The 17550-nt window shown below is 33.1% G+C and overlaps 2 protein-coding genes across 3 annotated transcripts; one reads left to right on the top strand and one right to left on the bottom strand.

Moving 5' to 3' along the window:
- Positions 1-5122: 5122 nt before the first annotated feature.
- Positions 5123-5738, top strand: LOC120205583 (auxin-responsive protein SAUR32-like). Its single transcript, XM_039205431.1, has one exon. It carries the CDS (start codon positions 5271-5273, stop codon positions 5634-5636), a length of 366 nt encoding a protein of 121 aa, XP_039061362.1. The 5' UTR covers positions 5123-5270; the 3' UTR covers positions 5637-5738.
- A 2509-nt stretch (positions 5739-8247) lies between these two features.
- On the bottom strand, positions 8248-16955 carry LOC120205582 (ribosomal RNA small subunit methyltransferase nep-1-like). Of its 2 annotated transcripts, none has more exons than XM_039205429.1 (8): positions 16946-16955; positions 9847-10166; positions 9572-9664; positions 9304-9448; positions 9102-9212; positions 8928-9010; positions 8791-8848; positions 8248-8538 (listed from the first exon to the last, which is right to left on the bottom strand). In XM_039205429.1, exons 2-8 carry the CDS (start codon positions 10138-10140, stop codon positions 8459-8461), a joined length of 864 nt encoding a protein of 287 aa, XP_039061360.1. In that variant the 5' UTR covers positions 10141-10166; positions 16946-16955; the 3' UTR covers positions 8248-8458. The 2 variants fall into 2 exon arrangements, with proteins under 2 accessions (XP_039061360.1, XP_039061359.1); XM_039205428.1 differs by lacking the exon at positions 16946-16955 and adding an exon at positions 10862-10978 and having other exon boundaries at positions 8253-8538.
- Positions 16956-17550: the final 595 nt, after the last annotated feature.

Genomic DNA, 17550 nt, shown 5'->3' with positions numbered 1-17550 from the left:
GCTCCCATATCAACGACTGCAGCGTGTAAAGGTTTCGGTTTCGGGTTTTAATGGTGATTCCGGTTTACGTTAGATCATTGGATCGTGTATGTTGTTGTTTGCGTGTGGTGTGTAATGATGTAAGGTTTTGACCAATTTGGTATGATCTGGATAAAAGTTTTCATCATCATTACGATCTCCCTTTGTTTTTCCTGTGTGTTTCTGTCCGTACTAAGTTGTAGCCCTCCTTTCTGGGTCATCATTATTCAGATCTTTCTCATGATGGCTTGGTTTTTTTTTTATCTCGTCTGTCAGTTTCTGCTGTTTTTTAGATCTGGGTTTGAACCTTTGGCAAACATTATCCGTTCTTTTCAACGCTGGTTTTCCCTACTCCCTAGGGTTTCGAACAAAGCCTATGCCAAAGGTAAGAGAGAGAGAGAATGCAAGTCTATTTTTGATCAACTTCCTTCTTCATTGAGATCCAACCCTAACTGCTTACATGCTCGATGATCCTATGCTTGGCTTGGTTTCATTTCATCTCAGCAAAAATTCTCAACATTGCTGCTACCTACCTCCCATTAGCTGAAAGGACGCTTGATTAGGACGCATGTCGGTTGCCAACCTGTGGACGGAAATGATTTCTAATGAGGTTTTTAAGGCACTTTGGAGAATCTAGTCATTATATTTACTTGATTGAGCATTATATAAACTTAATTTTAAACTTGAAGCCTAAACAAATCATGGCTTCACTGCATAGATCTTAGCTAACATTTTCAACGATTTTAGAAGCCTACCCATCGGTTGCAGCAGGAGCCCGTGACTTTGAACCCAAGTTGGCTGCAATTTCCAATGCCAATCTGTTTTCCTTAAGGGATTATACCAGTTTATTAGTATTTTAAATTAGTATAAGTTATAATTTTAATACCTCTATTTTAATTTACTGCTTTTAGATTATATATTCTTTAAATTTTAAAATTTGATTAGTATAATAATCTTAAAATATATTAAATTTGATTATGCTATTAATTTTTTTGAGCTACTGCAGATCGATTCAGTTAATACTCGACTTAAATGGACTCAAATTGAGTTTGAGCTCGACTCGAGTTCTTAACGAACCGAAACGAGTTACTTGATACTCGACTCGAAAAGCTTGTGAACAACTCGAAAAAATATTATATTAAAATTTTCTTTTTTATAAATAATTATCAATAATGTGAAGATTTCATTTACTTAAAGTTCAGATTCGAGTTTGAGCTTAAACCGAGTTAAGTTTAATATTTTTTATTTCGAGCTTTGACGAGCTTTAATTATGATTTCGAGTTTAAGTCGAGTGAAAAGTTTAGGCAAGTTAATTTTTGAACTGGGTTGAGTTGTATTTTAAAATTTCCGAATTGAGTCGAGCTCATCAATAATCAATCCGGACACTGCTCTTACTCAAATACAATAAGTCAGGTCTCAAGTGGAATCGAATCATCGGCTTTATACGGTACATATCAAAAGCGTTACAATTAATTATGCAAACTAGTTTTGATACCATATTCGGTTCCCCATAAGTGATGAAATAGAACAAGTCTCCATGTACCAATTATTTAACGCAAGTTCAAGATTCTGAAATCACTAAAAGGAAGGACGCATGTGGGTGTACGAATAAAATGGACGGGCCAACGATGTTTTTTAAAACAACAGCCTATAATTCCATTTGATGGAGCCTCCACGTGTATGTATTTAGATAAGTTTATGTGTGAATAATTGAGTTGATTATTTAATAATTTTCAATATTCATTTTTTTATATAAAAGAGTGGAGAATAATTCCACTTTGGATGGTGTTTGAAACGACACTCAAATCATTTATAATTGGTGCGCGTAACTATAGGATTGCTAACACGTTTATGGGCTGTGGGGTACTTGGTATTTTGAAGCAATAGTTACATCAAGCACCGGCATTAAATAAGGCAAAGTGGTAGGGCGGGCAGTAGGATCACCATTTAACTCGAAATCTATGGATTTAGATGCGATTCGGTTTTAAAGAATTGATATTTCTTTTTATAAAAAAATCGGGTTCGGGTTGCTTTGAGTCGAATTCAATCTTATAGAATTGATATTTATTTTATAAACGAGCTTCTCCTCAAACGATTTTTAAACAGTTCATTGAATGTTTTGATTCGTTTATATGCATATGGGAGCCCTTGAATGATAACTAAAATGATATAAAACATTTTGACAATAAGTGTTGAATTAGAATTTAAAATTATCGAACACCAAAATGTTACTAACAACCCGAATTTTCCTACCAAAATCACTTAAAAAATTAAAATCGAAACCAACTTGACGTCAATTGATCCAAATTAAAACTAATTCTATCTATTAATGGAACCATCGAAATTTAATTAAATATTATACTAATAATTTATTCTAAACGTAGTTAGTTACACGTTGGAATGTAATTATGACTTTGTTTATACAACTTTGTTAGGATTTTCGTAAGCTCGAAACGACAACCGGAACGATTTGCAAAGAGGGGTCGGAATGGTTTTGTATTTAGGGAGTAAGGAGATTGAAAGATAGAGAATTGCACAGCGATTTATAGTGGTTCGACTTTCTCAATCAAAGTCTACGTCCACTACCTTAGCTCCTCACCAAGGATTTTCCAACAAATTCACTAATTTGTTCTTTCTTTTGAGGACAAAGAGATAACCTTACAACTCCCTAGTTTTTCCGGGCTAAACTAGAACCTTTTCCTAGCTTTTACACGGGCTAAGCTAGAACCTTTCCCTTTTACAAAAGGATAAAAGATGTAAACAATAAAACCTCTCTAAGGTAGGTTACAAGAATTAAGCTCACAAGAACAAAATATTTACAAGAGAAAGATGAAATAAGAATGAAAAACTCTTCTCTTGTGTTTGATTACTTGGATAGTTGTTCTCTTATTTTCTTCAAGTGTCCTTAGCTTGTATTTATAGCTTGGAATGTGTTTGAAGTCATATCTAGCCGTTGGGGATGTTTTGGAGCCGTTTGGGAATGATTTTTCTACAAAAATAGGCTGCCCAGAATGGGGGGAATCGGTACCCCTTCATAGAGAATCGATACCCCTTCATAATATTCAAATATTATGACCTTTGGGCTGATGAACAGTGAGGGAATCGGTACCCCTTTGGGGGAATCGGTTCCCCTTTTACATACTGGAATTTTTGAGTCTCGGGTTACTGTTCAAATATTAATTTACTGTTCAAATAGTAAATTACTATTCATAAAAACATTTTTGTGCTCATTTTTAAATTAAAGAACTTTGAATTATTTTTGTAAATTTTGAATAAATTCAATTAAGTCCAAATATATTTTGTAAATTCAATTCAAGTCCAAAAACCATTTTCCCTTAAATTGTTATACCGAAACATAGTTCAACAAACTTTAACAAAAGAAAATTGTAAAAAAAAATAGTTTGAAATTTCAGAATTAGCAAATTTTAAAAGAACCATATTTCAATATACGTTTCTATCCCCAACATACATATATCTTACAAATCAACCTATCAAATCAGTTAGTATATATAATCAAGTATAAGAGCATATTATTTAAAATTTAGGGTAAATTACATTGTTCCGTACTGAACTATACTCTTTCTCCTATTTTTCTCACCCAACTTTCAATTTGTTCATTGAACTTTACAAATTGAATCAATTAGCTCACCGTGTCGTTAACTATTTAACGGTGTTATGACATGGCACAAGCATCAAAACGACGTCGTTTCGAATCCTATATTAAAAGTTTAGTGAGTAAAATATGAGAGATGGTAAAGTTAAGGGAGGAATGGTGTAATTTACCCTTTTTCCTTTGCTTCTTCATTTTCTCTCTGTCGGCCACCATGTCATTTTCATTCCGGCCATAGGCCACCATCTGAACTTGACCTGATTTGACCCGTAAAATTTGATACCGAACGACCACCATCTACGGCTGTCGACACTAGCCTCTGACCACCTTCTATTTTTTATTTAATATTTTAATTATTTTATATTAAAAATAATAAAAAATGTCACGTCATCCAGATGTTAGAGACAACACGGGGGAGTGAGCAAAATGATTCAATCTTTAAGTTGAGTGAGCAAATTGAAAGTTGGGGGAGAAATATAGGAGAGAGTAAAGTACTTGAGAATGGTGCAATTTACCCTAAATTTTAGGAAATTTATAAAAGAGTAAATTATAAGTTTAGTATCTAAACTATCTATTTTAATTTAGTTTAGTATATAACTTTTAATTTTCTTAAAATCATACCTAAAGATTAGTTTTTTTTCATTTTAGTATCGTTGTTCAAAATTAAACGTTAAATTTTGAAAAAAAAATTGAAAGTTAAGATATTAAAATAGACCAAAACTGATAGTTTAAGTACTAAAATCATTAAGATTTTAACGGTGGAGATACTAAAATGAAATAAAAATAAAATATTTTGTATGATTTTAAAAATATTAAAAGTTTAGATACAAAAATATATAAAAACTAATAATTTAAGTACTAAATAAGTAGTATACCCTTTAAAAAGTTCATAAAACCGAACCGTACCGCCCCTTCCATGCCTATTTGGACACGCTAGAAACCTGGCTATTGGCTTGCCTGTCCTTTTTTTTTATATATAAATATTCTTGTTATATATATATATATATATTTAATTATCTATATTAACCCGGATCAAACATATAATTTTGGTAAGTGAATATCTTAACAGATATTTTTTATATTCACAAGAACTGGAGCTCGAAATTTACTTAAATAAAATTAAATTTTTTACTGCTTAAATTAACCCGTTGTTTATATTTATATTTATATTTAATGTTGAAGTTTTTAATGTTCAATATTATTTTTATTCATTACCGCTCAAAGACGTAAAACGACATCTTTCATGTCGTCTGTGAGGAATTATCCTTTAATTATAATAAAAAAATCCATATTCCCTTCCACCTCCATCCACGTGTATCTAATCAATCTTGCCCTCTAATCATCATCAGATTCCTGCAAAAAATCAAACGTCTAGGAATCAAAATTCTAAAGAAACACTATATCCCCTTTCGTAGCATATAAAAACCGTCCCCTTTCTTTCTCCATAGTCCATATTACACATTATTTATATATTCTGGGTACAATGAGTTTGCGACTTGATATGGAAGATTATCAACCATGAATAAAGTCTATTCTTCACACGAAAAGAACCCTTGGCCCTTTCCTTCTTCCTTGTTGTAACCCTTTGTTGTTGTTGTTTCTAAAATTAGGGTTTTCAGTTTAAAGCTTTGCTGTTTTAGATATGGGCGGTGGAGAGAAGAATACAGTGAGGAGCTTCCATTTACACCTACCGAATCTTCATCATCATCATCATGGGAAGAAGCAAGCAAAGGGTGTGCCGAAAGGGTGTTTGGCGATCAAAGTAGGGTCGACCGAGGCGGAGCAAGAGAGATTCGTGGTGCCGGTTATTTACTTCAATCACCCATTGTTCATGCAGCTGTTGAAAGAAGCCGAGGAGGAGTACGGGTTCGACCAGAAGGGCACCATCACCATCCCTTGTCACGTGGAGGAGTTTAGGAATGTTCGGGGCTTGATTGATGGCAAGAAATCCCTTCTTCATCATCATCACCATCATCATCATCTTCATGTCGGTTGTTTTAGGGTTTGATGATGAAAAAAATTATCAGCAGATGAAAAAGAAGATGATGCAATGATGACGATTAAACGTTCTTTATAATTGCATTTCCCCACGTATATATTTGTTTTGGAATCATATTGGAAAAAAAGAAGCCGATGCCTTTCTCTTCATTTCTAGTCTATCTTTAAAGATGATATGTTGAGGACAAGGTCCCTTTGTAGGTCATTGCCTTTGCTTTAAGTTTGAAATTTTGAGCACTATAGATGTGGAAATCATTATCGGCAAATGGAATCAAGTACCATAACGAGGGAGGCCGTCCCAGTTTAGGGTCCGGACATGTTATTATACTATAAAGTTACGTATTCATTTGGCGATCACTTTGTTGTCCGAACCACATTGAGTTTGAGTTAAGTGTTGGGAATTGAACGAGATGTCGAACAGTGTGATGAATGGAAGTCAAGAACGGGCGGTGGGTTCAATTAATACTTGTCCTTCAGACCAGACAACAAACATAGGAATAAGCCAGGCTTTGGAGACATTTATGTTGTGGAAAATCCAACGTTTAGCCTGGAACAAAGGACAGATAGTCATGGAGAAAACATTGTGGGTGATTGATCATTATGCTCTATATAAATTGAGAAATTTATTGATTAAATAATATTAAAACCTTATTACGCAATTATAAAGATGATCATAATTAATATATATAGAAACTATAGCTAAAATTAAAATAATTAGACAATGATCAAGGATCAAATCAAACATGGTTATAATATAATATTTCTTCACCAGTCATCTGACTCGAAATCTTATCTAATTTTTAAGGCAAATTTTTTTATTCGATGTGACCTGACACATGCAATACAATGTAATATATGTTCAATGATAACTCTCAAATTATCGACATCGAATGCTCACTCTCCTGGCATCTATGTGCTTGAACCCGAATCCTCAAGAATAACAACAATTTCTTTACCACGGAGGCCACTTGATTCGTGCTTTATATATATATATATATATATGATAAAACTTGAATATGGAACACCGGAAAACTACAACATCTCAATCTGACCATGGTTTTTCATCTTGCTTTGTAAGTTGATTGTGACTGGGGAACAAATAAATATAACTTGCGAAATATTTGATCTAACAATTTATTTAATCAAACAATATTAGTTAGTAATTTCAATTTAAAAAAAACCAACAAGATATATATTATTCAAGCTATATAGCTGACCAGATGTCTCGTATTAAACTAAGCCTTTATTATTATATTGACAAAGATGAGGTATGGATTCATGCAACAATGCCTATGGGATTAAACTAATGTCATTTTAATTTGTCCATGGCTATAGAGATATCCAATTGGTGCACTCAGATTGGTTGGGTGCATGAACAACAGTCTTTAATTGCAATTGGTGCACTGAGATTGTTCGATGTATGAACAACATAGTTTTTAATTACAAGTTTCAACTAGAGATGGCAACGGATCGGATTAGGGTCGAGTTTAGGGCCCAACTCGACTCGATCTGACTCGATATAAAATAAGGAATTAATTAAAAAATTAATATATATATTTTAAAAATAATTATATTATCATCCTTGAGTCAGATCGAATCGGAGTTTTTTCACCCTCCACCCGAATCTGATTTGACCCATCTGAACTCGAATTCTTAAAAAGAACATAACTCTATCAAATCGAGTCAAAACCTATCGAATTCGAGTTAAATAGCCATCCCTAGTTTCAACAATAGGATAATGAGTAATTTTCAATTGGGCGTTTATTTTTTTAGTAGCTGCAATTGGGTGTGAAAGAAAAAACGTTTGGACCGGTCTAGAACACTCGTATATGACCCAAATTTATAAATTAAATTTGAGCATGTCAATTCAAGTTTGGATTTATCTCAAATCAATTCTATTATAAAATGTCAAATTGAGATTTAACAAAAATATTACATTAATAAGAAGAAAAATAATTTATTTTATTGTGATCTAGATTTTTTTAGGTAGAATACATCAGAGATCACTAAAATTCAAATAATTATATTGATAGTTAAATTTTAGAAATTTATAAAACGACATGTTATAAGAAATTGAAAAGGTTCAATAAATTTAACCTTTTTATAATATTTTGATACATTTTAAAAATTATTTTATAATTATTCAAAAAATTGTCTAACAGTAATAAAACAAGTAATAGTTATTACCCTAAACATTAGGAACTATGTATTTGTTTCTATAGGATACCCTACGGACCTGTGAAATGTGTATATAATCGACCTTATCTTGACCTCCATTAGTTGACCAATCCGAATCATCCCATATCGTAGCATATACACATTGGCGGACATCATCAACGCAAAACATGGTCTAAATTTTGTTCCAAAGGACGCTATGGTAGTGAAAATCTTGTATCGGATCAAACAAGAGATTGAACCTCTCTTCGGCCTCATCCAACACAAAAATGAACGTGAACCTGTAGAATATCGTAGCATATACACAAAAATAAACGTTCAAATCGTTGAAATGAATGTGTTGGTCACCAAAAAGGGTCAAAAACAATTCGTTGAATGATAAAAAGCTTTCAGGATTGGGCGGTATGGAAGCTGAAAACAATTGTAGTATGCAGACAAAGAAACACCATAGTAAGAAAAACCTGCGTCGTGTATGTGCGTATATCTAGCTACAAATAAAATGGTTTCCCATTTTTCAGACTGGTCTTAGCCTTCTAAAACCATTTGTAACCATATATTCCCACAAAAACTAGAGTATATAATCGTAGCACATAATATATAAGTAATTCAGCACTGATATCTAACCCGGAACTTGCATCATTGCGACATATACAAGCTTTACAATATATTCCACTTATCTGCCAAAGCTTCAGTAATCCTTGCAATGCACATTGCAGCACTTAGTGGATAACCAGAAACTGCAAGAAATGAGAGAAATAAAACCATATAAGACAATGAAGTCATGTCCCATTTAAGCATGATAAGAACTCAATTGTATTCATGTAAAGTACGAGTCTTGTGTACGTATAGTAATAACCCCAGACTCGGGATAACTGTCAAGTACATATATGATTCAATGGTTCTTATGGTATTCAAAGGTTACGAATCAAAAACCTCGAAATTTCAAGAACAAAATTTAACAAACATACACATATGAATGTGGGACTTACTCGCTATAAAATCATCTATATAATCTGTCTCTATCTTTCCATGGGCCATTGCACCCACCTGAAAAGAAAGATGCTCAAAGATAGGATAAGGAGGCAATTATAAATAGAGAAGAAATTGTACGTCACACAAGACTTGCCACAAAAACTAGGTTCACATCACCACCAACAGTATCTACATATTTTCTCATTTTAACCAATTTGTCTGAGCTATATGAGAAACCTGACGTGCAAGAAAAACAACTTGAATTCTGGAAACAATGGGTTTGTATAGACAAAAATACAAGAGTAACAACAACCAAACTCAAGCCCACCTATTTTGCGAGAATTGACAGGAAAATAATTGGTTACAGGATTCTTTATCACTCGTAAAAGTTTTTCACGCTTGCCAACAGCAGTTATATTTAGTTTTTGTAGCAACTGCACTGCATGATTGTTGAAGAGGTAAATAAGAAACAGCCTGGTAAAAGTTTTAAAATACAGCAGAAGAGACATAATCTCAGCATGAGAACTTACACATGATACCAGAGAACCGCTTATATGTTCTCGGAATTCGAACATGAAGTTTAACTTCAAAAAGTACACCTTTCTCGGTTCTAACATACACAGCTTGCAATCTACCAGCCTTATTGACAGGGCTATCTAAAATAGATAGAAGAGCCTACAGGGAAACAAAACAATTAGCAGTAGGTTAAAAGAGTTAAACTAAATCCTCCATCGGGTTTTAACATCGAGAATGCAGTACCAGCTAAATCATCATAGTAGCAAAAAATAGAAAAATAACCTGCTGTGTTATGTCAGGCCTGTAATCAGCAAGATTCTTGTTATTTTTCCGTAAGAAATTGGCATGATCATCCGAGTTCAAGAGTTGGAAACTCTGTAACAATTTACAACCAATAAGATAAAAATACAGTTGAAAACCAAATTTCATTAAAGAACAAAAAATCAATTAAAAACTACTATAAGAATAACATATTCATGAACAGAAGCTCACGCTAATAAATGATAACAGATATGTTAAGCACAACCATATATACACGAAGTCTAAGTTCCATGTACCTTTCCAACTTTAGCAACTTCCAAGGAAGCCTTCTCAAGAACAAATATGACCCCGTTTTTGTTGGTCTTTTTATCACTAGGGACAATTGGGATTCCCACAAGTTCATCTGTTGCTGTTTCGCCTTTTTCCTCTTCTTTACCTTCGACTTCCTTTGTTGGCTTTTCAATAGAAGCTTGCTTTGCAGGTTCTTCCTCTTCTACTTCTACTTGTTCATCATGTTCTTGTTCTTCTTTATCATATTTCTCATCTCTATTCTTCCGTTTCTTCCCCTTTATAGCATACGGTCGTACCATCGTATTGGCTAAAAAAATTATTTATCCTTCAAATAAGAAGCACCAAAGCAAGATAACACTACATCAGAAGCAGCATGAAGCCTGAGCTCTTGAGCAATTTCAGGATAGGAAGAGAGAGGGAGAACTCTTGAGCAAGACTGCCATTGAGGCAAGTCAAAACCCAAGTAGCAAGAAGCCTGAGCTCGATTAAAAATTTACTACTTGAAATTCAGTTCAAGCTCAATCGAGTATATTTTTAAGCTTAAGCTCAGCTCGAGAAAAAAGCAATGCTCAATTAGGGTCGTTTACTCATTTTCCATACTCAAACTCCCGTTTCAGCTGGAATTAAGCTTGTGCATATACAATGTTTTCATTATAGTTAAATTTTTATACGAATTTACTCGGTTCTAACATACACAATTAGTAGCCGCTTTGTATATATTATCAGCTCAGCTCAAGAACTGGCTTGAACGGTGAGCTTGCCTGAATGACGAGCTACTCGCTATAGATGAGATATCATATTTTCTATTGACGATCCATTAAAGACTGTATAGCCTCTATTTCTTTCTCCAGCAGGACAATAAAATTCTAGGGCCAATATAAAGCAAATCAATGGCACCATTACAGAGTTTCTGCAACAAAGTTTTGGGGCTTTCTAAGTATAATCAAATTTCGTAAAACAATGGTGAATTTTCAACTAGAAAAGTCTACAGCTTACGTTCGATAGTTAAACGAAACTTACAGTTACAGTGGGCGGAGCAGCGGAGGCGGCGAGCTGACGAATAAGGGCGGAGCAAGGGCAGCAATTTAGGATTTAGTGTTTTTTTTCCAATTTTTTTATAATTTGGATTGGGCTGAAATTGTATTTGGGTTGGGTTCTGCATGAAGTGGGTATATATATATATATATATATATATATATATGTTTGAGAATCGATATTTAATTTATTTATTAATTAAGGGTAAATTATATCGTTCTTCACTGAACTATATTCTCTCCTATTTTCTTCACCCAACTTTCAATTTGATCATTGAACTTTATAATCGAATCATTTTGCTCACTCGACCATTTTCTCTCTACCCACTAATGATGTGGCATTATTATTATTTAATATAAAATAATTTTAAAAAATAAAATAAAAAAGATGGTGGCCACATTTCACCACCAGCCACCGTCGACCGACGTAGGTGATGGTCGTTTGGTCCTAAATTGGGATGGGTCGCTTTGCCTCAACACATTGAGTTAGAATCTAACCTCTATTTTGTCTGGAATTTCTTCAAAGTCCACGAATTTTAGATTGAAAGTGAGGAAATCAAAACATTTCAGTCCAAATTCATGGATTTTGGGATATTTTTCGATGAAACAACCACCAGATTTGGACTCAAGGGATCGAACAGACACCATTTATGGCAGTTGACGATGGCCGAAATGAAAATAACATGGTGGCCGACGGAGAGAAAATGAAGAAGAGAAGAAAAAGGGTAAATTACACTATGAGTCACTGAAACTTTACTCTCTCTCTATTTTACTCACCGAAACGACGTCGTTTTGAAGCTTATGTCATGTCATAACCCCGTTAAATAGTTAACGTCAGAGTGAACAAAATAATTTAATCTATAAAGTTCAGTGAGTAAATTGATCAAACTGAAAATTGGGTGAGGAAAATAGGAGAGAGTAAAGTTCAGTGAGGAACAATTTAATTTACCCATTAATTAATTTAAATTAAATATTTTAAATATTTGTTCGAAGTGGATTATTTTAATATAATTTATTCCATTCACAATGTTAAAACTTCGGGTAAATTACAACCATTCCTCACTCAATTTTACTCTCTCTTATTTTACTCATTATACTTTTAATTTTTATAATTTACTCACTGAACTTTTGAATTGCTTCTATTTTGATCACCCTGAATTGTTTTGTTATTATTATTGTATGACATAGCATTTTTATTATTATTTAATATAAAAATCATTTAAAATAAATAATAAAATAATATTTTATTATTAAATTTAAAAGGACTTAAAATAATCTCTGTCCACCGTTAACTATTACCGACCTTAGAAATAATAATAAAATTATTTTTATATTAAATAATACTAAAAAATATCACATCATTTAAAAATAATAATAATAATATAATTCAAAATGATCAAAACATAAATAATTCAAAAATCCAGTGAGTAAATTAAAAAAATTAAAAGTACAATGAATAAAATAAGAGAGATTAAAGTTTAGTGAAAATTTTGTATTTTACCCTAAAACTTAAATCACTAATAATATATAATCTCTTTTTATCAACTACATATTTATTATTTTTATTTTTCATAGAAAATACCTAGTTTTATTAAAAAAATAAAAAATATTCAGAATTACAATAAAGATTTACATGTATAACTATAAAAGTAAACTAAATTATAATTAAGACATTTTCCTATAACAATTGACATAAAAACTAGTCATATAAATCACACAAGGACCAAAAAAGGAAAATGTTAAAAAACCTAATCAATACTCGAACAAAATAAATATAAGAACTAATTTGACTGCATCAGGAAGTGATCCATAAAAGGTGATTAAGCTACTGAAAGACCACTAACAAATCAGAATCAAGCGACGTGAGAAAACTATCTGTGAACTTAAAACGCGTATCCAAACCAATTTGAGGGTTAAAAACAAGGAAGATTAGCATGATAACAAATAAACGCTATCTGGATCAATCATGTCAATGTCAAATCTAATCCTGAGAAAAAAATAAACGAAAACAAAAATCAAACACCTGAAAATTATCAAAAGGTAGATATAAACATATCACTAAGACATAATTATTCTTATTTAAAAAAAACTGATATTCGGTAATCAACATTAAAACTGATGTTATCGTCGGTTAAACAAAATCAAAGAATAAAAAATTGATTTAATATATAAAAATTGGGACAAGTTGTAAAAAAAACAAAGAGAAAGAGCGGCTAACTATTTATTATTATTTATATATCCTTTCGTACAAATAGAACATATATATACCAACCGATATTAAACTGATTTGGTTGAACCAATTGTATCTAAATTAATTATCCAAAAAAAATTGTATCTAAATTGAATAATTAATATCAAAATCTAAATAATAAAAGAATCGTTGTTATTTTTTGATGTCCCAGATTCGAACACTAAAAACATTAGTGATGTGAATATTCAAATATCATAAAGGCTCAATAAAAAAATAAGTGCATGGACTTTACCTCAAAAAACGTTTTGGTACTTAAAAAATTTTTCGTTAAAAATAGATGCCTAATATTTTCATCGGAACACTTTTAGGTGTATGCACCATAATCGCCGTTAAATTTGACCATTAAGTGACACGTGTCAAGCTCTGATAATTTTGAGAATTTATTTTAAAAATTAAAGTAAAATTTTTTGTTATTAAAAAAAATCAAAATCTCTTGCATAGCAGTACCCCGGACCCTTTTCCCCCTTCCATAGTCGTCGACCGGCCGGTCGTGACTGCCATCGCCACCATTATTAGCACTAGCGTTGACCCCGATCAAATTCCCATTGACCTTTCACTGTAAGCTGCCATCGTTTATCGTGGAGAAGCGTTATAAGATTCGTCGGATTTTAAGCCATTGTTACTGTTTTTCGTCGATTTCGGCTGATCCCGACATCCATAAGTCATGTCGTCACCACCATTCGAGCCACCATGTAATTCCTCTCAAAACTCATCCTCGTCGCCACTCCGTCCGTCGGTGCTTCTCCGACGCTCAATTGTGGAAATTATAATGTTTTAGTGATTTGGATATTGGGTATTTTAGAGATTTAGGAGATTTGGGTAACAGTAAAGGAGAAAATTGATCGATGGGTAGTCAGAGACGGGTGGGTGACCATTCGGCGATGATGATGGTGGTCGGAGATGATCGACAACGGTTGATAACAGGTTGAAATGAGAGATTTTAGTTCTTTAGAGTTCTTTTGTAATTTCATTAAAATTTTGGGGTTATTTTTTAAATAAATTATTTTTTATTTTCCCTTTTTAATTAAAAAATATTATTATTATTATTATTATTATTTAAAATATAACGATAAAAACCTAAAAGTATAATTGAGAAAATATTAAACATCAAACTTTAATGAAAATTTCTTTAAAAACAAAATCATTTTACTAAATAAAATTTAGATACTTATTTTTTTTATAATAAACCTTAAATAAATATTATATTGTAATTATCAATAAAACCAAATGTTGACACTCCATAGGACATATCGTCTTTAACTGATCACTTGCTTGTGTATCATTTAAGCACACTTGTGACTGACCTGAAGAAATATTGGACCACAAGAAATTAGATTCCTTCCGAAATCCATAAAAAAAAATATTTAATTATTCATGTTTAAAGAAATTAACCAAGTGGAAGAGGATTGACCCCACAGCCATTTTACCCTCACAATTAGGGCGGTAAATGAAACGAGACAGATCGTGAGTTATTCGAGATCGACTCGATTAAGGCTCGATAAATATTGGGATCGAATGGACTCGACTCGATCTCGAGCTCGACTCGAGTTCTTAACGAGCTGAAACGAGCTACTCGATATTCGACTCGAAAAACTCGTGAGCAGCTCGAAAATATAATATATTAAGATTTTATTTTTAAAAAATAAATTAATAATAATATTAATATTTATGTATTGATTTTTTTTAAAAATACAGTAAAATTTCATGTATTTAAGATTCATGTTCGAGTTTGAGTTTGAGGCTTTAATCGAGTTAAGTTTAAGAATTTTTTTTTTTATTTCGAGCCTTTTCGAGCTGCTCACGAGCTTCAGTTTAAGATTTTGAGTTCGAGTCGAGCTTGAAAATTTCAAGCTCGTGAGTTTTCGAGTCGAGTCGAGCTTCATTTTAGAATTTTCGAGTCGAGTTGGACATTGTTCGGAATAACTCGTTAAGGTATTGAATTGAGCTCGAGTTCAAATCGAATTATCCCGAATTGAACTTTTATCAAAATTTAACTAAATCGAATTCGAACTACACACGAACTACTTAACTCTTTAAGAATCCATCTATCATCCTATTCAGGATTAAATGATGCTATAATTTATCTTCAAAACAATATTTTATAAACACCGACACTTGAAAATTTATTATGTTTATTTCATTTTTCCAAATTTTAAATAATGGCGCACATTGTTGGTTTTTTGGCAAAGTCTCACATTGGTTGTGTATAAGGAGGAGGGAAAATTCTTTTGTTATAAATAAAGTCATCATCCTCCTTAGTTAATAATTCCACAAATATAAGCTTTCTTCTATATTAAAGGCTATTTATATTCTTTATCTCTTTGTAATATTTTCTCTATTAGTGAAATATTTTGGTGTTCTCTTTAATGTCTATTTAATAGCTATTGTCGGATATAGTTGTTAATTATTGTCCTATTAAAATTACTTGTCTTGGTAGTTCTGTATAAGGAAAGTGAGTTTTAAGAGAGACCATTGTGACCCCTCCTCTTTCCTAGGAATATACCTTGGGGTGATTTTTAGTACAATCGTTTTCACACTAGTCACCTAGATAATAGTTTCGAAGGTGAATCTGTTATTGGTGGAAATTAACCCGAATTCCACAACAATTGGTATCAGCGCTCTTGGTTTATTTTAGTATGTTCTGTGGTTGCGGCTTAGGCTGATCTTCTACATCAGAAAAAATCTCCTTGGGATAATTGACATTCCGCATTGGCAGCTATTAAATAGAATTTGTAGCAGAAATGGCAGACGCTTCTTCATCTTCAATATTGGCAAGAAATGTTGTGACAAATGTTAGATTTGTAGTGGAGATTTTTGATGGCACCGGTCATTTCGACATGTGGCAAAGTGAGGTTCTAGATGCCCTATTTCAGCAGGGTCTAGACATTGCTATTGAATGAGAGAAACCAGATGATGTTGAGGAGAAAGAATGGAAGAGGATCAATATAATGGCATGTGGTACTATTCGATCGTGTCATTCTAGAGAGCAGAAGTATGCATTTTCTAAGAAAACTTCTGCAAGTAAATTGTGGAAGGCACTGGAGGAGAAATTTTTGAAGAAAATTGGTCAGAACAAACTCTACATGAAAAAGAGATTGTTCCGCTTCAACTATGTACCAGGTACCACTATGAATGATCACATTACTAGCTTTAATCAGCTGGTGACTGATCTGATAAATATGGACGTGACTTTTGAAGACGAAGATCTGGCTCTGATGTTGATGGGATCACTTCCTGATGAGTTTGAGTATCTTGAAACTACTCTACTTCATGGGAAGGTTGATGTGTCTCTCAGTGAAGTAATTGCTGCCTTGTATAGTTATGAATTGAGAAAGAAAGACAAACAAGAAAACACAAGTGTCGAAGCAGAAGCTCTTGTTGTTAGAGGCCGTTCGAAGAGTCAGAATAAAGGAGGCAGAGGGAGATCGAAGTCAAAGTCCATATTGAGCAAAGATGAATGTGCCTTTTGTCGAGAAAAAGGGAACTGGAAGAAAGAATGTCCCAGACTAAATAATAAAGGCAAACCTGAAAGGGGGAAGGCTGTCTCAGAATCAAATGTGGTCGAGTATGATGATGCAGATTCAGATTTCGCATTCGCTGCTACGTCATCAACCAGCTGTTCCAGTTCATGGCTGTTAGATTCAGCTTGTAGCCACCATATGACCCCCAATAGAGAATGGTTCTTTGATTTTAAAGAACTAAAAGGTGGAATTGTCTACACAGCAAATAATTCCCCTCTTGACACACTTGGGATTGGTTCAATTCACTTGAGGAATCAGGATGGATCAATCAAAACCTTAACAGGTGTCCATTATGTACCAGATTTAATGAGAAATCTCATATCTGTGGGAACCTTAGAGTCAAAAGGTTTAGAAGTGAGGGCAAAAGATGGGATTATGAGGATTATCTCTGGTGCACTGGTGATAATGAAAGGAAAATGAAAAAGAAACAATGTGTATTACTTTCTGGGTAGTACAATTGTTGGGACAACAGCAGTGGCAGCTTCTACTGATGAACATGAGTCAGAAGCAACCAGGTTATGACATATGCGCTTGGGGCATGTTGGTGAAAAATCCTTGAAATTACTCATAGATTAAGGATTATTGAAGGGTGCTCGGACTTGCAAATTAGCTTTTTGTGAGCATTGCATCAAAGGGAAGAAGACGAGGGTGAAATTTGAAACAACAATCCATGATACTAAAGGTATTTTGGATTATGTTCATTCAGATGTATGGGGGCCTTCCAAGACAACTTCATTGGGAGGAACACACTATTATGTCACCTTTGTTGATGATTTTTCCCGGAGAGTTTGGGTGTATCCAATGAAGACAAAGGATGAGGTGCTAGGATTTTTCCTTAAATGGAAAAAGATGATGGAGACTCAAACAGGCAGAAAAATCAAACGTCTCCGTACAGACAATGGT

This window comes from Hibiscus syriacus, unplaced genomic scaffold (assembly GCF_006381635.1).
Source record: "Hibiscus syriacus cultivar Baekdansim isolate YM2019G1 unplaced genomic scaffold, ASM638163v2 tig00012523_pilon, whole genome shotgun sequence".
Lineage (NCBI taxonomy): Eukaryota > Viridiplantae > Streptophyta > Magnoliopsida > Malvales > Malvaceae > Hibiscus > Hibiscus syriacus.
Note: the sequence above shows the minus strand (reverse complement) of the source record. Positions and strands in the feature narration are given on the sequence as shown.